This window comes from Sitophilus oryzae, unplaced genomic scaffold, assembly GCF_002938485.1.
Source record: "Sitophilus oryzae breed Bouriz unplaced genomic scaffold, Soryzae_2.0 scaffold_111_pilon_pilon, whole genome shotgun sequence".
NCBI classification, from domain to species: Eukaryota; Metazoa; Arthropoda; class Insecta; order Coleoptera; family Curculionidae; genus Sitophilus; species Sitophilus oryzae.
Genome location: NW_022145749.1, coordinates 7960493 through 7977299, shown reverse-complemented (window position 1 = coordinate 7977299; position 16807 = coordinate 7960493). Strand labels below are relative to the sequence as shown.

Here is a 16807-nt window from a genome sequence, read left to right as displayed (position 1 = left end):
TTATTTTGTTGTGTTCAAAAAATGTCTTTGGTTTGGTTTGGTTTAGAAAATTTGTCGGTATTTAATTAATCTACGGGAACACGGTTTGATAACCAAGTCTATGAAATTTTGTTGGTTTGGTTTGGAAAATTCATGTAAACGTTTTATTCAAAAAATGTGTTTGGTTTGGTTTGGTTTGGTTTGGTTTGGTTTTTTTTGGTTCTGTCTCTCATGTACTGGTCTACTCCATTTAACCACGTAGTTGTAGGTCTTCCTCTTTTCCTTCTGGTTTGGGGACGATACTCCATTGCCCTTTTTGGCCATCTTTCCTCTCCCATTCTTTTTACGTGCCCATACCATAGGCACGTAGCTGTCTCGATTCGATGTTGTCTGTGCTGGTATATATTCGCCTTGTTCTTTGCCTGATCTCCTCATTTCTAATGTGCTTCTAAAAATGTGCTTTTTAATATTATTTTTCATTTTTACAAAAGCCCTAGCCTCCCACCTGGGCTCAAACCCAGGCCCCCCAGGATAAATTGCTATTTACGCTAATGGCTCTCAGTGAGCATTTTATTCCTTTAATGAAAATGTATTCTAGGTGACATGACGTCTTTATTACGTTACCAGGCCCTGTTTGTGCCTGATATAAAGCAATAAAACGCAGATACGTAACTCTTCCCTAAATGTGACAAAACTTTGCTTACTGGGGTGGTACTTCATCTTTATACAGGGTGTCCCAAATATAAGTGCAAGTATTTTAACTGGTAGTATAGTTCAACCCCAGAAACACGCCTATGATGTTATTTTTAGCGAAAGTTTTAGTTTTTAGTTAAAACAATATAATTTCTTGATAATATGGCAACATAGGTAGAAGATTAAATTTAAATGTTGAAGAAAAAAATAAGAGAAAGAAAATCCAGAAAAGATCCAGTGGTTCTCAACATTTTAGCATTTTGAAAAACGATAAAGAGTAAAAATGTTTCTTTTATCGAGATCTACAACTCCTTAAAATACTTGCACTTATTTCTGGGACACCCTGTATATACGTAAGAAGGCATTGTCTTTATTTTTGAAACTGTACACATTTTGAAACAATACAAATTAATGCAGTTAAATCTTGTACCGTATGATCGAAAAAACGGCGTCCAATTGGCATAGAAATGAACATCGATGACATTAATCCCATATAATTTTACATATAAAATGACTGCGATCTTCATTTCATAGCCATAGCTAACCCCGTTTTCTTTCGATCATACGGTATAATATTAAACCAATTACTATAAAAAACTAAGTAGAATAAAGCCATTTCTAAAGAGACAAGACATTTTAGCAACATATTCGATTTCATCTAGAATCTAAACAGCATTAAAAATAATTGGTTTTATTGAAAATAAGAAAATTGGTAACCACTTCCGGTATACCCGGAAGTGCAAGAAAACGATTATATTTTAAAAAAATATATACCTCAAAACATATTTAATCTACCACAATAAGATTTGTATATTCGATCAAAAAATACTTTTAATAAAAGAGTTTTGTGAACAATCCGGCCTGTATTCCTGCAAACAGAAACTAAATCAAAAATGTTACATAAAATCGTCATCGATTTATCTCGAAGATCCGTTGATATTTGAATGATGTTATCATTTTTTTCTGGCGCGAATTTAAAAGAGGGGCATATATAAATGAAAAGTCCCATCTCGATCCGACTGTGCCAGTTGTGTTTTGTGTCGTGATATTCGAAGATATTCTCTTTTACTTTTCATCGGCGCTATGAAAGTCCTGGTACGTAAACGACCTTCGCCATCTCATCTCCTTTCTATTGTAGTTTATTTTTTATTTTTTTAATTATAATTATTAACTGTACATTTAATCGATGCAATAGAAGTCTCGCATCAGCTGTCAAAATGTGACATGTCTCAATTATTTTCTTCATCAAATGCGTTACCTTATTTGTTGATGTTCATCTTCTTTCTATTGTGTTTTATTCTATTATTTCCTTAATTATAATTATTAAGAGTCCATTTCACTAGTCCGAAAAACTAGCAAAATAAGCGTTCGGCATTTAACGTTTTATGTAAAACTGGCTAGGTGTTTTTACACAAATGAAGAAGGAAATCCAAAGTAAAGGATTATACTATATCCGTATTGTAGTACAGTTTTAGACAACTTATTTATTTTTAATGTTTTGATGATCAAACATCAACAAAATATTCCTTATGTTTGGACTAAATTTTCTCGAAAAGAAAGACATAATTTAAAATTCCGTTACAATACGGAAATAGATTGAAGTTTTGTGATTACAATGATATATAATTTATATGGTTTTCTAACTAATTGCTCGCTATTTTATTATATTATGGCAAATGCTGAAGATCTGCAAACCTTAATCAAGCCTTAATCAAAGCACGTGTGTTTGGAATTTTAGGTTTCGCTTAACACGACAGAATCGGGCTAAACCTTAGGCAGATTTCTGAAATATAATATATATTTCCTTCGGCCACACACCCGCTTTACCCGACCCCTGAGAGCATCCCTGAGACTCTTAAAAGTGACGCCATCCACTATATATTTAAAGTGTCAAACGTAGATATTTTCCAAATAAATTTCCAGGCTATTACAACTAGACAGCTGAAAGCTGAAATTATCAAAACTATGATATTAGAGCAGGGGTGGATGGGGAAGTGGAAACCGACCTGGGAAAAACAGACAACCGGCCCAAATCCACAAAAACAAAATGACCATAGCGAAGAAACATATTTTATTTATTAATACAAGGTGTCCCAGATATAAGTGCAAGTATTTAACTGGTAGTATAGTTGAACCCCAGAAACACGCCTATGAGGTTTTTTCGAAAAAAAACTTTCGAAAATTCGGAATTTTTTGAAAAATGTTTTAGATTTTTTTTTAGTTTTTAGTTAAAAAACATAATTTCTTGATAATATGGCAACATAGGTAGCAGATTAAATTTACAAGAAAAAAAATCCAGAAAAGCTCCAGTGCTTCTCAAAATTTGAGCAAAAAAATATTTTTTTTTTGGAATTTTTCAAAGTAAAATAACTGCGTTATTTTGGACTTATCTGAAAAACGATGAAGAGAAAATATGTTTTATTTATCGAGATCTACCACTCCTTAAAATACTTGCACTTATTTCTGGGACAACCTGTATATAAGTAAGGATGTTTTTCGTTCGTGCGAAAAAGCTCTTTTACCTCCGGTTTTAATAAAAAATTAAATTGTCTTGATCAAAATTTTCGTAAAGACCAATATTGGCTCGGACATCTGAATTTTTACTACAAAATGGCTCAGTTTTACAGGGTTCTACTGCTTTATTTCCATTATCGATAACGGTAATTTGATCTTGAATAGGCTACGATTCTGAGAAACTTTAAGACTTCCTGATTCATTCAGTTCAGCTGACCCAATCCTCTGTGAAATACATTATTTTAGCTTTTCGGGTATATACTTTCTTACACATTGTAGAAAGAAATTCTCTCTTTTCTGCTACAGCAGCAGTCTCCTCGTGTAGAAGTGTTTTTAACTGCATGAACCGCGGTCGCCATTAAAACTGGAACATTTTTTAGGTTATTATATAGTTCTTATCACGAAACTTTTCCTCTATACTTTTGTACATTTGGCATCTTGTATGATAATGCCATGACTCAAACGAGAAGAACCTAGGCAATACCTAGGCAGTGGATATAAATGTGTTCTGATGTAATGTTATGTTACAGTCCATAATACGAATATTTGGATTTTCGATACATATTAAGATTTTATTTTCTAATCTAGTTTACACCTTATTTAACTCTTCTCTACTGTCTCAGTAATTTTTAGCAAACTCATTGTAGCAACATTTTATTAAACAACAATTTAAACTTGGTATTTAGTTCCGTCCCCAATTCAAGCCAAGCATAGATATGTTTTCTCCGTCAACCGCAGAGTTCGCGTCAAATTCGTCTACCTTCTTACAAAGGGGAGCTCGAAAAATATTGCACCGAGGCCCCCAATTGTCGATCTACGCTACCGTATTCTTAGTATACATTTCGATCGAGACTATTTAAATTTACCTAATGCTATTCATTCTTTTTTTTTGCTACCAGTCATTCATATTTATTAGTTATTAATAAAAGAATATTGGGTAAAACTATACAGGGTGAGTGTTAAATATGTGCAAATATTTTCAGGGGTGGTATATTTCGACTCCAGGAACACGTCTAGGACGTTTTTCTTGCACAAAAAGATGTTAAAAATCGAGCATTTTAAACAAAAATTACAAAAATTTTCAAACCTAACAAACAACAGATGTTTATTAAAATTATAAGTGTCCCAGAGAAAGACATTTTACAATAGTTATTTTACAAATTGGTGTTTATATTTAAAAGCAACTGACGATTATACTGATGAAAATTGATTAGTTAGTTATGGAGTCACTAAGGATCTTACGTCACTTTAGTTAGAAGATTAACTATTTAATTTTTGCTAATCCAATCTTTTTTGAGCTCTGATCGGGACCGGCCCACCGTCCCATTTTTCCACCGGCCCACCGCGAATTTTCCCATTTTCCCATATGGCCCATCCACCCCTGTATTAGAGCAATTAGAGATACAACTTAACCACAACTTAACAAGTATAGCTGGAGACGTGAGAAATATAAAATAAGAGACGCCCCTCGATGCGCAGTGGACAGATTTGTCGTAGTGTAACTGCATCTCTCTTCCGCCGAATGCGTTCTCTCTCTAACGTGTGCGCGACCAGTGCTATCCCCAAGTCTCTTGTCAAACTGTATCTAGCTGAAGTTTTGAGGTGGTAAAATTTTAATCGATACAATAGAAATCTTGCATCAGCTGTCAAAATGTGACGTCTCAATTATTTTCTCCATCAAACGCATTACCTTATTTGTCGATGTTCATCTTATTTCTATTGTGCTTTATTCCTTTATTTCCTAATTATTAACAGTACATCTAATCGATGCCATAAAAAGCTCGCATCAAAAAGTGACATTTCTTGATTTTCTTCATCTAATGTTCACCTTACTTGTTGATATTGCACTTTATGAATAAGTTTACTATACCGGGTGGTGCATCGTCGCGCGTCTTTTGAAACATAGGAAAACTCATGTAAATATTGAACTGTCCCAATATTGGCTCCCCTATTAATTTTACAGTTTGACTTAAGTCGTCGTTGACTTAAGTAGTAAGTAAATAGTTTTGTTAAAGGTCTGCGTATTCTGAATACACTTGCGCCAAATTTGATCAACTTTTGACAAGCCGTTTTTAAGTAATTTAAGAGAAACTGCATATTTTTTAAGTTAAAAGTGAACAGGTAACAATGCAAAACCAGTTAAATATCAACATACCTTAAGTAAACATAAATAAAATACCGATTGCATACAAAAAACTTTATTTTATATAAAAACATATATGAAATCATAATGTGCCCTTGTTGAGGAACTGTCAGTGGTTCCAGTTCAATTACAATCTGAAGATTTGAGTAATAAGTAAAATAGAGTAAAAATCACAAATAAGTCTAACCTGAGATGGAATACTTGAGCAACCCTGAATAACCAACACTGGGTCACCTAGTATATACTAGGTGCGTCTCAAAAGTGGCTCACCCCCTATAACTTTTTTATTATTTCAGATAAAAAAACGAGATTTGGTATTTTAGTATATGGCATAAATTAGGAATAATTGACGTATTCAATTGTTTTTGGTCACTTCCTGTTTCACCGGAAATGAGTACAACTTTTGATTTTTAAATGGCACCCTCGGTATTTTTTTACTTTATTCAATAGAAAATGACATTCTGAATAGAATGACATATCATATGTCAACTTTTGACATTCTCGCTTAATAAAAAATCGTATTTTAAAATTCAATATAGAGTGCCATGGCTTAAAAACACTAATTCTTAATCAAGGAGCCTTGGAAAAATAGATTTGATCGTCTAATGTTTTAAGTGTCCTGTCCTGGGGCGCTATTCTGTACAATCGTCGGTATCGGTAAGTTACCGACAGCTATCGGTACGTACGGCCAATGAGCGTCGTGTTGATTGTTGTTGTCATAGTTTTAGCTGTCATTAATAGGACATATAGCAAATTTGTACCGACGACTCTCAGTATCTCTACCGTGAGGTTAACAAGGGCACGGTAGAGATACCGATGTTCGTCGGTACAAATTTGCGATATCTGCCATAGGACCGATCGGTAACTATGACAACAACAATTAACACATTTTTACTGTATACAAATACGTATCGAGAGCTGTCGGTATCGGCAAGTTATCGACAGCTATCGGTACGTACGGCCAATGAGCGTCGTGTTGATTGCTGTTGTCATAGTTACCGATCGGCCCTATGACAGATATCGCAAATTTGTACCGACGACTCTCGGTATCTCTACCGTGCCCTTGTCAACCTCACGGTAGAGACACCGATTTTCGTCGGTACAAATTTGCGATATCTGCCATAGGACCGATCGGTAACTATGGCAACAACAATTAACACATTTTTACTATATATAAATACGTATCGAGAGCTGTCGTAACTTACCGATACCGATGATTTTACAGAATAGCGCCCCTGGTCAGTTAGAAAATGCTCAAATCGCATTTTTAATCATATCTCAATATTTTCAAATGGGACGAGGGTGGCTCATTAGCATATTTGGAAAAGGCATTTTTTTTAGAATAATTTGATACCACACACTTGGTATTTCCAGTCAAAATTTTTTGTTACGAACCGCAAGTTATAACTTCAAATAAACCATATGCGAAAATGTCAAAAGTTGACAAATGATATGTCATTCTATTCAGAGTGTTATATTCTATCAAATAAAGTAAAAAAAAATACGGGGGTGTCATTTAAAAATTAAAAGTTCTAGTCATTTCCGGTGAAACAGGAGGTGACCAAAAACAATAATATTGAATACGTCAATCAATCCTAATTTATGTAATATACTAACATACCAAATCTCGTTTTTTTATCTGAAAAAATAAAATAGTAATAGGGATGAGCCACTTTTGAGACGCACCCGGTATATAGTACGTTCAAAAAGTTTTATGATCAAGCAGGTCTTGTCATGATAGTTTAAAAAATACTATATCATCATACAAAGTACGGGGAGACTAACCGTCATCATACAAAGCACATGGACACTCACCGGCACAAAAAACGGGCACCTTTATTGTGCCGGTATTTTGATGTATTTTACAGTTTTATATATTTTGTTCTATGGCCGATTTTAAAGATTTTTTAAGCAATTTGTAGCTAAATTAGTTGACTTTTTGTATCTTTTTCTAAATTAAAAATTAAAGTATCCGTCTGTCAATTATACGAGGGAAAGCTTAAAAAATCATCAAAATCGAACCACTCGAACACAATATATAAAACTTTAAATTACATGAAAATTTTAAGGTGCCCGTTTTTCGTGGCGGTGGCATGGCGGTGAGTGCAGTTATAAACCGTCAATACGATATTTTAATTCACTGAATTTTCTAAACTATCCAAGAAATTGTAGTAGAGACATAGTTAAGACATTTAACCGATCCAAGAAATTCTAGTAGAGACATAGTTAAGACATTTAACTGGTATTTTTTAATTTGTTTAAACAAATAGCTAAAACTAACCACCAACCACCATCAGTGTTTCCTTCATGATGATACCAACAGTGTCTTCTTCATGATGATATGACATACACACAAAAAGCATACACAACAATACCAAAGACTGAACGACAAGTCGTTGTAATGTGGACACAACTTGGTCTGTACGTTTTATCTGCAACGTTTTCTGGGCGCAATCAAGTCGTACGATAAATCGTTGCGTGTAGACCGTGCTTTAGTGTGAATATATTGTTAATTTGAAAATAACGCAAAAATAGCAGCATTTTGATATTTTATTGATTTTTTCGAGCAATTGATGGATTTCAGTATACCAGTCGACCTTTTCGCCGATGATGAGTTTAGCGATAGTTACGTAAAACGCAATAATCCACGTTTATGGTGGATTTTGTAATGGATGCTAAATAATTTAGCGATGCTGCTCTTCGAATGGTAAATGACGTAAGAGGTGGGCGTTCTTGGTATTTAACCGTAGCGGGACGATTTGAAATTAAAATGCGAACGATTGTTGGCTGTACTGGTGGTACTGCAACTTTCTTTTCTTTACGAAATACTTTGGCCCGCGCGATGAGAGACCGGCTAAAGGACATGGGTTAATTGAGATTAAATCATACGTGTTAATATACAGGGTTGTTCACCACATACGACACGGAGTATTGTAGCTAAACGATTAGATTTTTACAAATTCTACGTTTTGCGTTTGTTGATTAATATTTTTACAATATACAAATATTTTTACAAGATACAGAGTGTCCCAAATAATTAAAAAATATGAAAGTTCTATTTTTTTTAATGGAACACCCTGTATATTATTACATTTTTAGTTTCTACGATTAAAATAAAGGTAAATTTGATTAAGGTTTACTGCATTTTAATCTTACCATTTTTGAAATATTTAGATTTTTGTCAAAATACAGTAATAAATAAGTTTAATGCTTCATTTCTCTAGGCGTATTTAAGTTTTTAAAACCAAATATTGTACTGAATTATTTCTATTTACCAAAAGTTTGTGTTGCAATAATAAAAATTACACTACCTTATACAGAGTGTCTAAATATTTATTTTAAATAATTACTGACTTTAAACGGCAATAACTTGTTTAATTTAAATGGAACACCTTGCATATTTTACGAGAATCAGATGGACAGTTTAATTGTCTATCAAATTGTATTACATCATTTTATATACTCTTTTATGAAGATTTAAATAGTTTTCTTTTTGTATACAAATGGGCTAGTACAGTACGTCTGCTGGATCTGTGTCTATGAAAGGAATGCGGACAAAAAACATTTAAATAAACAACAATATATTTTATACGTCGATTTGACGAGTACGTCACCGCAAATCGCTCTTTATTGATGGGACGCGTCGTCTCATTTTTTACGAAAAACATCGAGAGAATATCGTTTCCCCTCTCACGGATACCCCGTAGCTACAGAACGGACAGACGTACTGTAATATTATTATTTTTAGCACCTGTACATTTTGTACATTTGTTGCTTTAAAAACAATCTAAAATGTCAGTATTCCATGGGTATATTGATAAATGAGATCTAAATTATAAGAAAATGCATTTTCTACGAAAACTTAAAGGGATAGGTAAAAAATGGTATAATACAATTTGATAGACAATTAAATGATGCATCTGATTCTCCTAAAACATACAGGGTGTTGCATTTAAATTAAACAAGTTATTGCCGTTTAAAGCTAGAAATTATTTAACGATGTACTTAAACAGCCGTTAAGCGGTAGCCTACTAAAATGCCGTTAATAGATATTGTGACGTCGTTCATGTCGGCGGAAAGTAATGCCTAGCTATAAACATTTTGCAAGAGCACCTGTGGCTCCGTGGCTGAGGCTATCGCTTCGTGAGCGAATGGTCCGTGGTTCAAATCTCACGCCGACCAAAACTTTTTTATATATATATTTTTTTTATAGCGTGATCTTATTGCATTGGTTTCACTCTTTTGGTTGAATTGGTTTAGTTATTTTGCGGGTTGGTTAGCGTGGTTATTTAGAGGGTGTTAATTCATTGGTTAGTTGGTTATTTGGTGGGGTTGGTTGGTTTTTACTAATTTATATTTGTTTCTTATATTTTTTAGCAGTGTCGAGGTTAGTTGCGTTGGTTAAGTTGGTTATTTGGTGGGGTGGATAGCGTTGGTTAGTCCATATAAAATTCATATATTTCATAAAGCCGTCAAGTGCGTCACATCAACGACGTCATACCTATTAACGGCATTTTAGTAGGCTACCGTTTAACGGCAGTTTAAGTACAGCCATTATTTAAACTACATTTTTAGACACTCTGTATGAGGTAGTCTTATTTTTATTTATGCTACACAATATCTAATCAATACAACCTTAACAAGGATGTTCCACTACACCATTAAATGCATTAATCCAAAAATAAATCACAGATTTAAAAAAAAATAGTAATACTAGCGTCGGATGTCGGATATATATTTTCTCACGAAGTAATTGTAGGCATTCTTCCCGGTACTTCTTCAATTTAGATCTAATTGCCAAGGTCGCAAAATAACATTTCTTCACCTGCAAAAGGTCACACCGGTGACCTATGAAGCAGCAAATTTTTCAATTGATTTTTTCCAGAAACGGATCTCAGCTATCGAAAATGGGCCTACCCTATTCGAATGGAATTTGATTAATTTTTGAAGAATTTAATGCTAATTTTTCCTATGAAATTTTAACTAAATATACAAAGCAACGTTGTTTCGGAAAACCTGTGCCATCTCTCGTGGGTAAATTCCTCACGTAAAAATAAGATTTATTTTTCATATCAACATAGATTCTGCTTTGTTTCGTAGTTACAGGGTGTTAAAGTCTTAATATTTCGATTTATTATAATTTTCTTCCAAGTACTTTTAGTGATTCGAATGAAATTTTGAGGGTAAAAGTTACTATAAGTGCTACACATTTTAATGCTAAAAAAGTGTCGATAAATTCATCAAGGACGTGCATATAGGTTATCACTGGAGGACTAATACTAAATATGTCAAATACACTCTATACTTGTCACTATATATGTGTAAATAAAAAAATCAACTATAGGTACTTTTAAAGTATAATTATTTTTGAAAAAATTATTTTTGTTTTTAGATTATCTTAGCCGTTGCTTTGACAGCCTGTTTGGCTCAAAGACGCAACTCAATCCAAGTTGATCAGTACCAAGACAACCAACCAGCCGAGTCAGCAAACCAACAGTACCAAGCTCCAGAACAACAGTACCAAAATCAAGACGCCAGGTCCAAGTCTAGAGAAATTACCACACCCATTCCTATTATCCGATACGACAAAGAGCAAGGAGACGATGGGTCTTATAAAGCAGCGTAAGTTGATTATAAAATTCGGATTTTTCCGTATATCTTTAGAAATAGATCCTTTCCATACGTCCAAATTTATCCGGACATGTCCTGATTTTTAAGGTGTCCAGTTATAGGGGTCAGCCATGACGCAACTTTTCTCAAATTTAATAATACTTTTGGTATACCTTCTGGTGTACGAAATATTTGTAGCGTACATTCTTATACCGATTTGGTCATCCAAACTGTGCGGTCTGGATTTTAACGTGTAAGACAGTGATGTAGGCAGGTTAATAAAGAGATAAAAAAAAACTTATATTTTCTTACAAAGGTAAAAAACTGTTTTTTCGATCGTATAGTATTTGTTAACTGGCAAAATCAAAGATTTCTTGATAATAAAACTGTTCATAATCATACAGCATATTTATTGTTATAGGACATAGTTAAGAAAAGATTTAAATAGTTATTACTTGTCTGTTTTAGTTGGGAAACCGGAAATAACATCCTTGCCCAAGAAGAAGGTTTTTTGAAACCGTTAGGACCTGATCCAGATGAGGAAGGAGGTATTCTTAACGCTCAAGTTCAACAAGGTACTGATTTTAATTATTTTAAAAAAATTGTTAAGAGGCATATTTAATCAGAATATCAAGAATCAAGGTAATAATGGGCGAAACATTGCTCCTTAGCAAGTGATTTCTGAAGGCTGAAAGTTTGCAAGGTAATACTGAAAACAATATATTTATTAATAAAAACAGTCAGACCCATCGATAATAGAACCCCGTCAGTCAGCAGCGAGAATAGTGACAGCACGCGTATTCTTCTTCTTCTTATCACGCCCTCTCCTGCCGAAGGCTGGCGATCCAAATGGCAATTGTAGCTCTGGATACTGCACCCCGGAAGATTTCCGCAGACGAGCGTTCAAACCATCTCCTTAAATTTTTTAGCCATGAGTTCTGGCGTCTTTCTACTAATATTTTCCCTTGCACTTTGCCCTCTATTATGAGGCGCAGTATTTCGTATCTATCAGCTCTCATCACATGACCCAAGTATTCAATTTTTCTTTCCTTGATGGTATTCATTATCTCTTTTTGTTTCTGCATGCGTTGGAGTACTTCATCATTGGTGATCCTTTGTTCCCATGAGATTTGCAGCATCCGTCTGTATACATACATTTCGAAGGCTTATATTCTCTTTTCGGTCTGTGAATCCAGTGTCCAGCTCACACATCCATAGTGTAACACAGAAAAGACGTAGCATCTGGCCATTCGAGTACTGAGTTCCGCACTGAGGTCTCGTCTTGTAAAAAATGATCTCATACTAAAGAAGATTCTTCTCGCTTGCTCAATTCTTGAAAATATTTCTCTTTCGCACTGACTATTGATGTTAGCTCCTAAATACTTTATTGAGGTCACTTGTTCGATTGTTTGTCCCTTGACACACAGGTGTGCATTTATTGGAGTCTTAAAAAAGACCAATTGGTCTTGGAGACATTGAGATGCAGTCCAAACATCTCACTATAGCACGCGTATAGGCGGGTCTTTATTCAATATATAATATATCGATATATGTCTGACTGTTATATTTCTGTTTTACACTGCATTCGAATGTTAACTACAAATTTTCAATCTTCAGAAAACAATTTGGCGGTGTTAATTAAAATTACATCTTTGCGCGTTTCTCAGCGCCGCGCCAGGTGTCCCGGAACTGGAACTGCTGACTGTACCTTAGCTTTTTAACGCTAAAATGTAATATATTTTGAAAACATGAACCTTCAGAAACTCTTGCATTTTTTTGCACCCGGCTCTTGGACTAATAATGGTTTTTATCGAGAACACATTACAATTAATGTTCTCTATCTAATACTATGTTCAATGGATTAAAATTAACACTTGTGTTATGTTGTTATGTTTTTTTTTCAGGCTCCTACTCATATACAGCCCCAGACGGTCAAATAATCACCGTCAACTACATTGCTGACGAGAAAGGTTTCCACCCAACAGGAGATCACTTGCCAACTCCTCCTCCAGTAAGTGCAGAAGTACAAAAAGGCTTAGACCTGATCTTCGCCGGTATCAAAGCTCAACAGGTAAGAAAACTTACGAAATAAGGGTCCATAAATATCAAAATCAACTTCTCTTTTAGTTTACATCTAGTATTTTTCAAATTCATATTCTCAACATTGCTTTATTGCACTCAGTATCGTCAACTTTATTCAATTGTTTTTCATATTATGTTTATAATAAAGTATTTCAGATTTTCTTGTACCATATACGTAACTCTATTTTATTATATATTTGACATTCTTGAGGAAAGTACCGATATATAACCAAAACACTCTGGTAAGTAGTAACCCTGTAGTAACCTATATTGTAAAAATAATAGAATAATAAAATGGCCACAAAACAATGGGTGGCTAACCATTTTCTAAAATGGTGGAGAAATTAAAAGACAGAACACATTTTGTCAGTGCGACAAATTGAGACAGAACCTGGCAAATATGTGCGATTCTTTATACTAGACCATTGACAAACAGCTATAGGGAGGGTTCAGTCTCCAAGTTGCTAGACTTTTTGAAGAAGATAGGACTGGAAAATGGAACTTAGAGATCAGAAGAGAACTCAATACCAACGCGTCGTATAAATAAAAACAAAAGTTTTTTTCTAATTGATCCTAGCCACATACCCAAGAAACAACAAATAAAACTTATGATGTAAAGGCTAAAGAATAACTACATTCAATATATGCATAAATACCGTACGTATCGAAAATAAACGGCATCAGGGCAGGCTTAGAATTCCTATCTATGATGATTTTGTAAGGGCCAATCCCTAATGTAATTTATTAAACACGAAGAATCAGAAACGTTCCAAAAATTATAGGATTAAAATATTATAAGCTTTTATGCAAATTTTAATGAATTACTTCTAGAGTCGATTTTTAGACAAAAATTACCGTCTATTTCTATTTCGAATGCCACTGTAACACCTTTTTTTTTCGATCACATCCTTAATTTATTATTTACGAAAATATATGTAATAATACACTTTCCTTAATTTCCTTCATTTCCACTAAAAAAAGCTTATAGCAAGTAACATTGAACACATACATACTTACCTACATACACCATTATTTAATACCATAAAACATAACTAATCCAATAACTTCTTAGACTAATTTTAATAATATTCATTGTCACTAATAATGTTTGCCCGTAAATGGTCACACTCTTCCTAAAGCCTACAACCTTAGCTTGAATCTTATTTTAATTTTATATTTATTATATATTATTTGTCTCTAATATGTGCTAGTTTATTTTTTGTTAATTACTAATTTATATGTATAATAATATTAATTAAACCATAATGTTAACTAAACATTCGCTATAGAAATCGTTTTTAAGTATACATTGTTTTAACATTTTTACAAAATTGTACTTTGTATTTACTAGACATAATTTTCATTAATGTTCCAGATAGAGTAGTACCCTTGTTTATATATACAGGGTGCTACAAATTCGAGGTACGAGCATTGGTTAAATTGGAGCAAAGTTGCGTATTGGGAAAATAACTAATTTGAAAATCTAAAAATACTATCAGATAGCCCTAATAAAGTGGCTATGAGAATGTCCAATTAGTTTTTTAAAGTAATGAGAGGATAAAATAAAATTGATTTTCAAAAAAATCCGTTTTTTCCAAAAAAACTCAGGAATCCTTGAAATTTTTAAAACTTTTTTGATGGCATCTTGGTGAATATTCCAAGGCGGGCAACTTTGCCCCTATTTAACCATCTTCGTATCTATTACGGTTTCCGAGATACCAATGCTCATACCTCGACTTTGTAGCACCCTGTATATATTAAAGGGTAGTACTGAGTATACTAAAGAAATATGTATATAAAACTTTATAAAGCATTTTCAAAGCATTTTATCACGTGAGATTTAATACCTCATAACTAAGTAGTTTTGATAATAAGTATATAAATCTAATATGTATTTAATATGCCAAAATCTAAAAATTCAGAATGATTTGCAATTTTTTCTTCAGCATTTTTGATTAGAATAGAATAGTTTAGAAAATATACACTATATTAATTCTAGTCTAACGGATCAGACCCAGATTTCATCAAGATAAGAAAAAATATATACAGAGGTAGCATAAAAGCTGGAGAGAAGAACTTAAATACATCTGACATACCTAAATTAACAGAAATTACAGATTCAGACTCATCAAGAGCACCAAAGTTGATAAAAACAATATTAGAATTATCAAAGGATAAAGCAAATCATCAGTCTCAAGAGGTACTAGAATTGATAATCTATTATTTTTATATTGTTATATTAATTAAACTTCTTTATTATTCTTTCTAGGTTCTGGAAAATTCAAATAATATTAACTTGCAATCACATATAAATCCTATTACAAAAAATGGAAATAACGTGGCTAATAAAGCAAATAAAACTACTAGAGTCTCTAAAAGCGGAGGTTTTATCCAAGTTAATATTGAACAATCTACTTTAAGGAATAATCTATACAATAATACAAACAAAGATATAAAACCTGTTACTCAAATCTTCTTTCGCTCAGCATACAACACAACTCATAAACAACCTACTCAAGCTACTAATAAAACATTAATAGATAAGACTGCTAAAACAGACAAAGAGGGAACAATTTTCAGAGAAGGAAAAAATATTATTAACTACGATAATAACAAGCCTTTTCCAAGGAATAATATTGAAAATGCAGAATCACCATTTGAAGCATTAGTTTCTGAAAATAGCCAGCATCTTGTTCCATCTTTGCAACAAGCAATACAGAGTACACAAACTACAAAGGGCTCAAATTCTAATAATCTAAGTACAAAAAGTATAGAATCAAGTGTTAATAACACAGTAATAGATAAAACAGCTGTAAAAGAAAAAGAGGGATCAATTTTCAGAGAAAGAAATAATGTTGTTAACTCCAATAATACCATACCTCTTTCAAGAAATAATATTGCAAACTCAGAGTCACCATTTGAAGCACTTGTTCCTGAAAATAGTCAGCATCTTGTGCCATCTTTGCAACAAGCAATACAGAGTACACAAACTATAAAGCACTCAAAATCTAATGCTCTTCGTACAAAAAGTATTGAGTCAAGTGGTTTTCAAAATAATGCAAAAATGGATATTGGAAACTTGAAAACACGATATAACAATAACCAGACGTTTATTAATAAAAATCAGCCAAGTAATCTTGGAAGAGGATTTTCAGTATTAGTACAAGATCCAATCAGTAATTTTGATAACAAAAGTTTTCAAAATCCTGAAAATGCAGTTCCTAACTCATTAAATACGAATCAGAATTTCAATTCAGACGGATCTAATTTTAGAAATGACGATACAAATAATCAAGGAACAGCTGTTATTAATAGCAATTCAGCTTTGGAAAGCCTGTCTTCCACTGCGCTGCCTAATATTCAGAACAATTTTGCTACAAAGCAAAATTCAGAAACAAACATTGATACAAATTCACAAAAGAATGTTAAACTAGAAGCTAGTAGAAGTAGAAATCAAATAAAAAATAGTGTATTTAATACGGCTGCATATGATAGAAATAGTTCAGAAGTTACAAGCACTACTGAGCGTCAAAGATCGCTAAATATCTTTGAAACTATTGATGTAAAAGGAATTGCTACCAATAATGCTGAATTTAGTAATACAGGAAATTTACCAGCACACTTAATATCTCTTCTACCACCAACTAACAGTGATCTAACATTAAAAGAAAACACAAAAAATAATTATAAGCCTATATCATCAAGTAATAATCTGCATACAAAATTTTCATCACAAGCAAGTGCTGATATTCCAACGCAAGAATTGTTTAAACAAATTAATACGAA

General features: G+C 33.1%; 1 protein-coding gene across 1 annotated transcript in view; it reads left to right on the top strand.

Moving 5' to 3' along the window:
• LOC115883426 overlaps positions 1-16807 on the top strand; it is a 50822-nt gene that overhangs the window by 26210 nt on the left and 7805 nt on the right. The window contains exons 3-6 of the mRNA XM_030901789.1: positions 1676-1767; positions 10722-10951; positions 11408-11514; positions 12844-13010. Of these exons, the coding sequence (XP_030757649.1) occupies positions 1676-1767; positions 10722-10951; positions 11408-11514; positions 12844-13010 (596 nt within the window). The remainder of the gene's footprint in view (positions 1-1675; positions 1768-10721; positions 10952-11407; positions 11515-12843; positions 13011-16807) is intronic.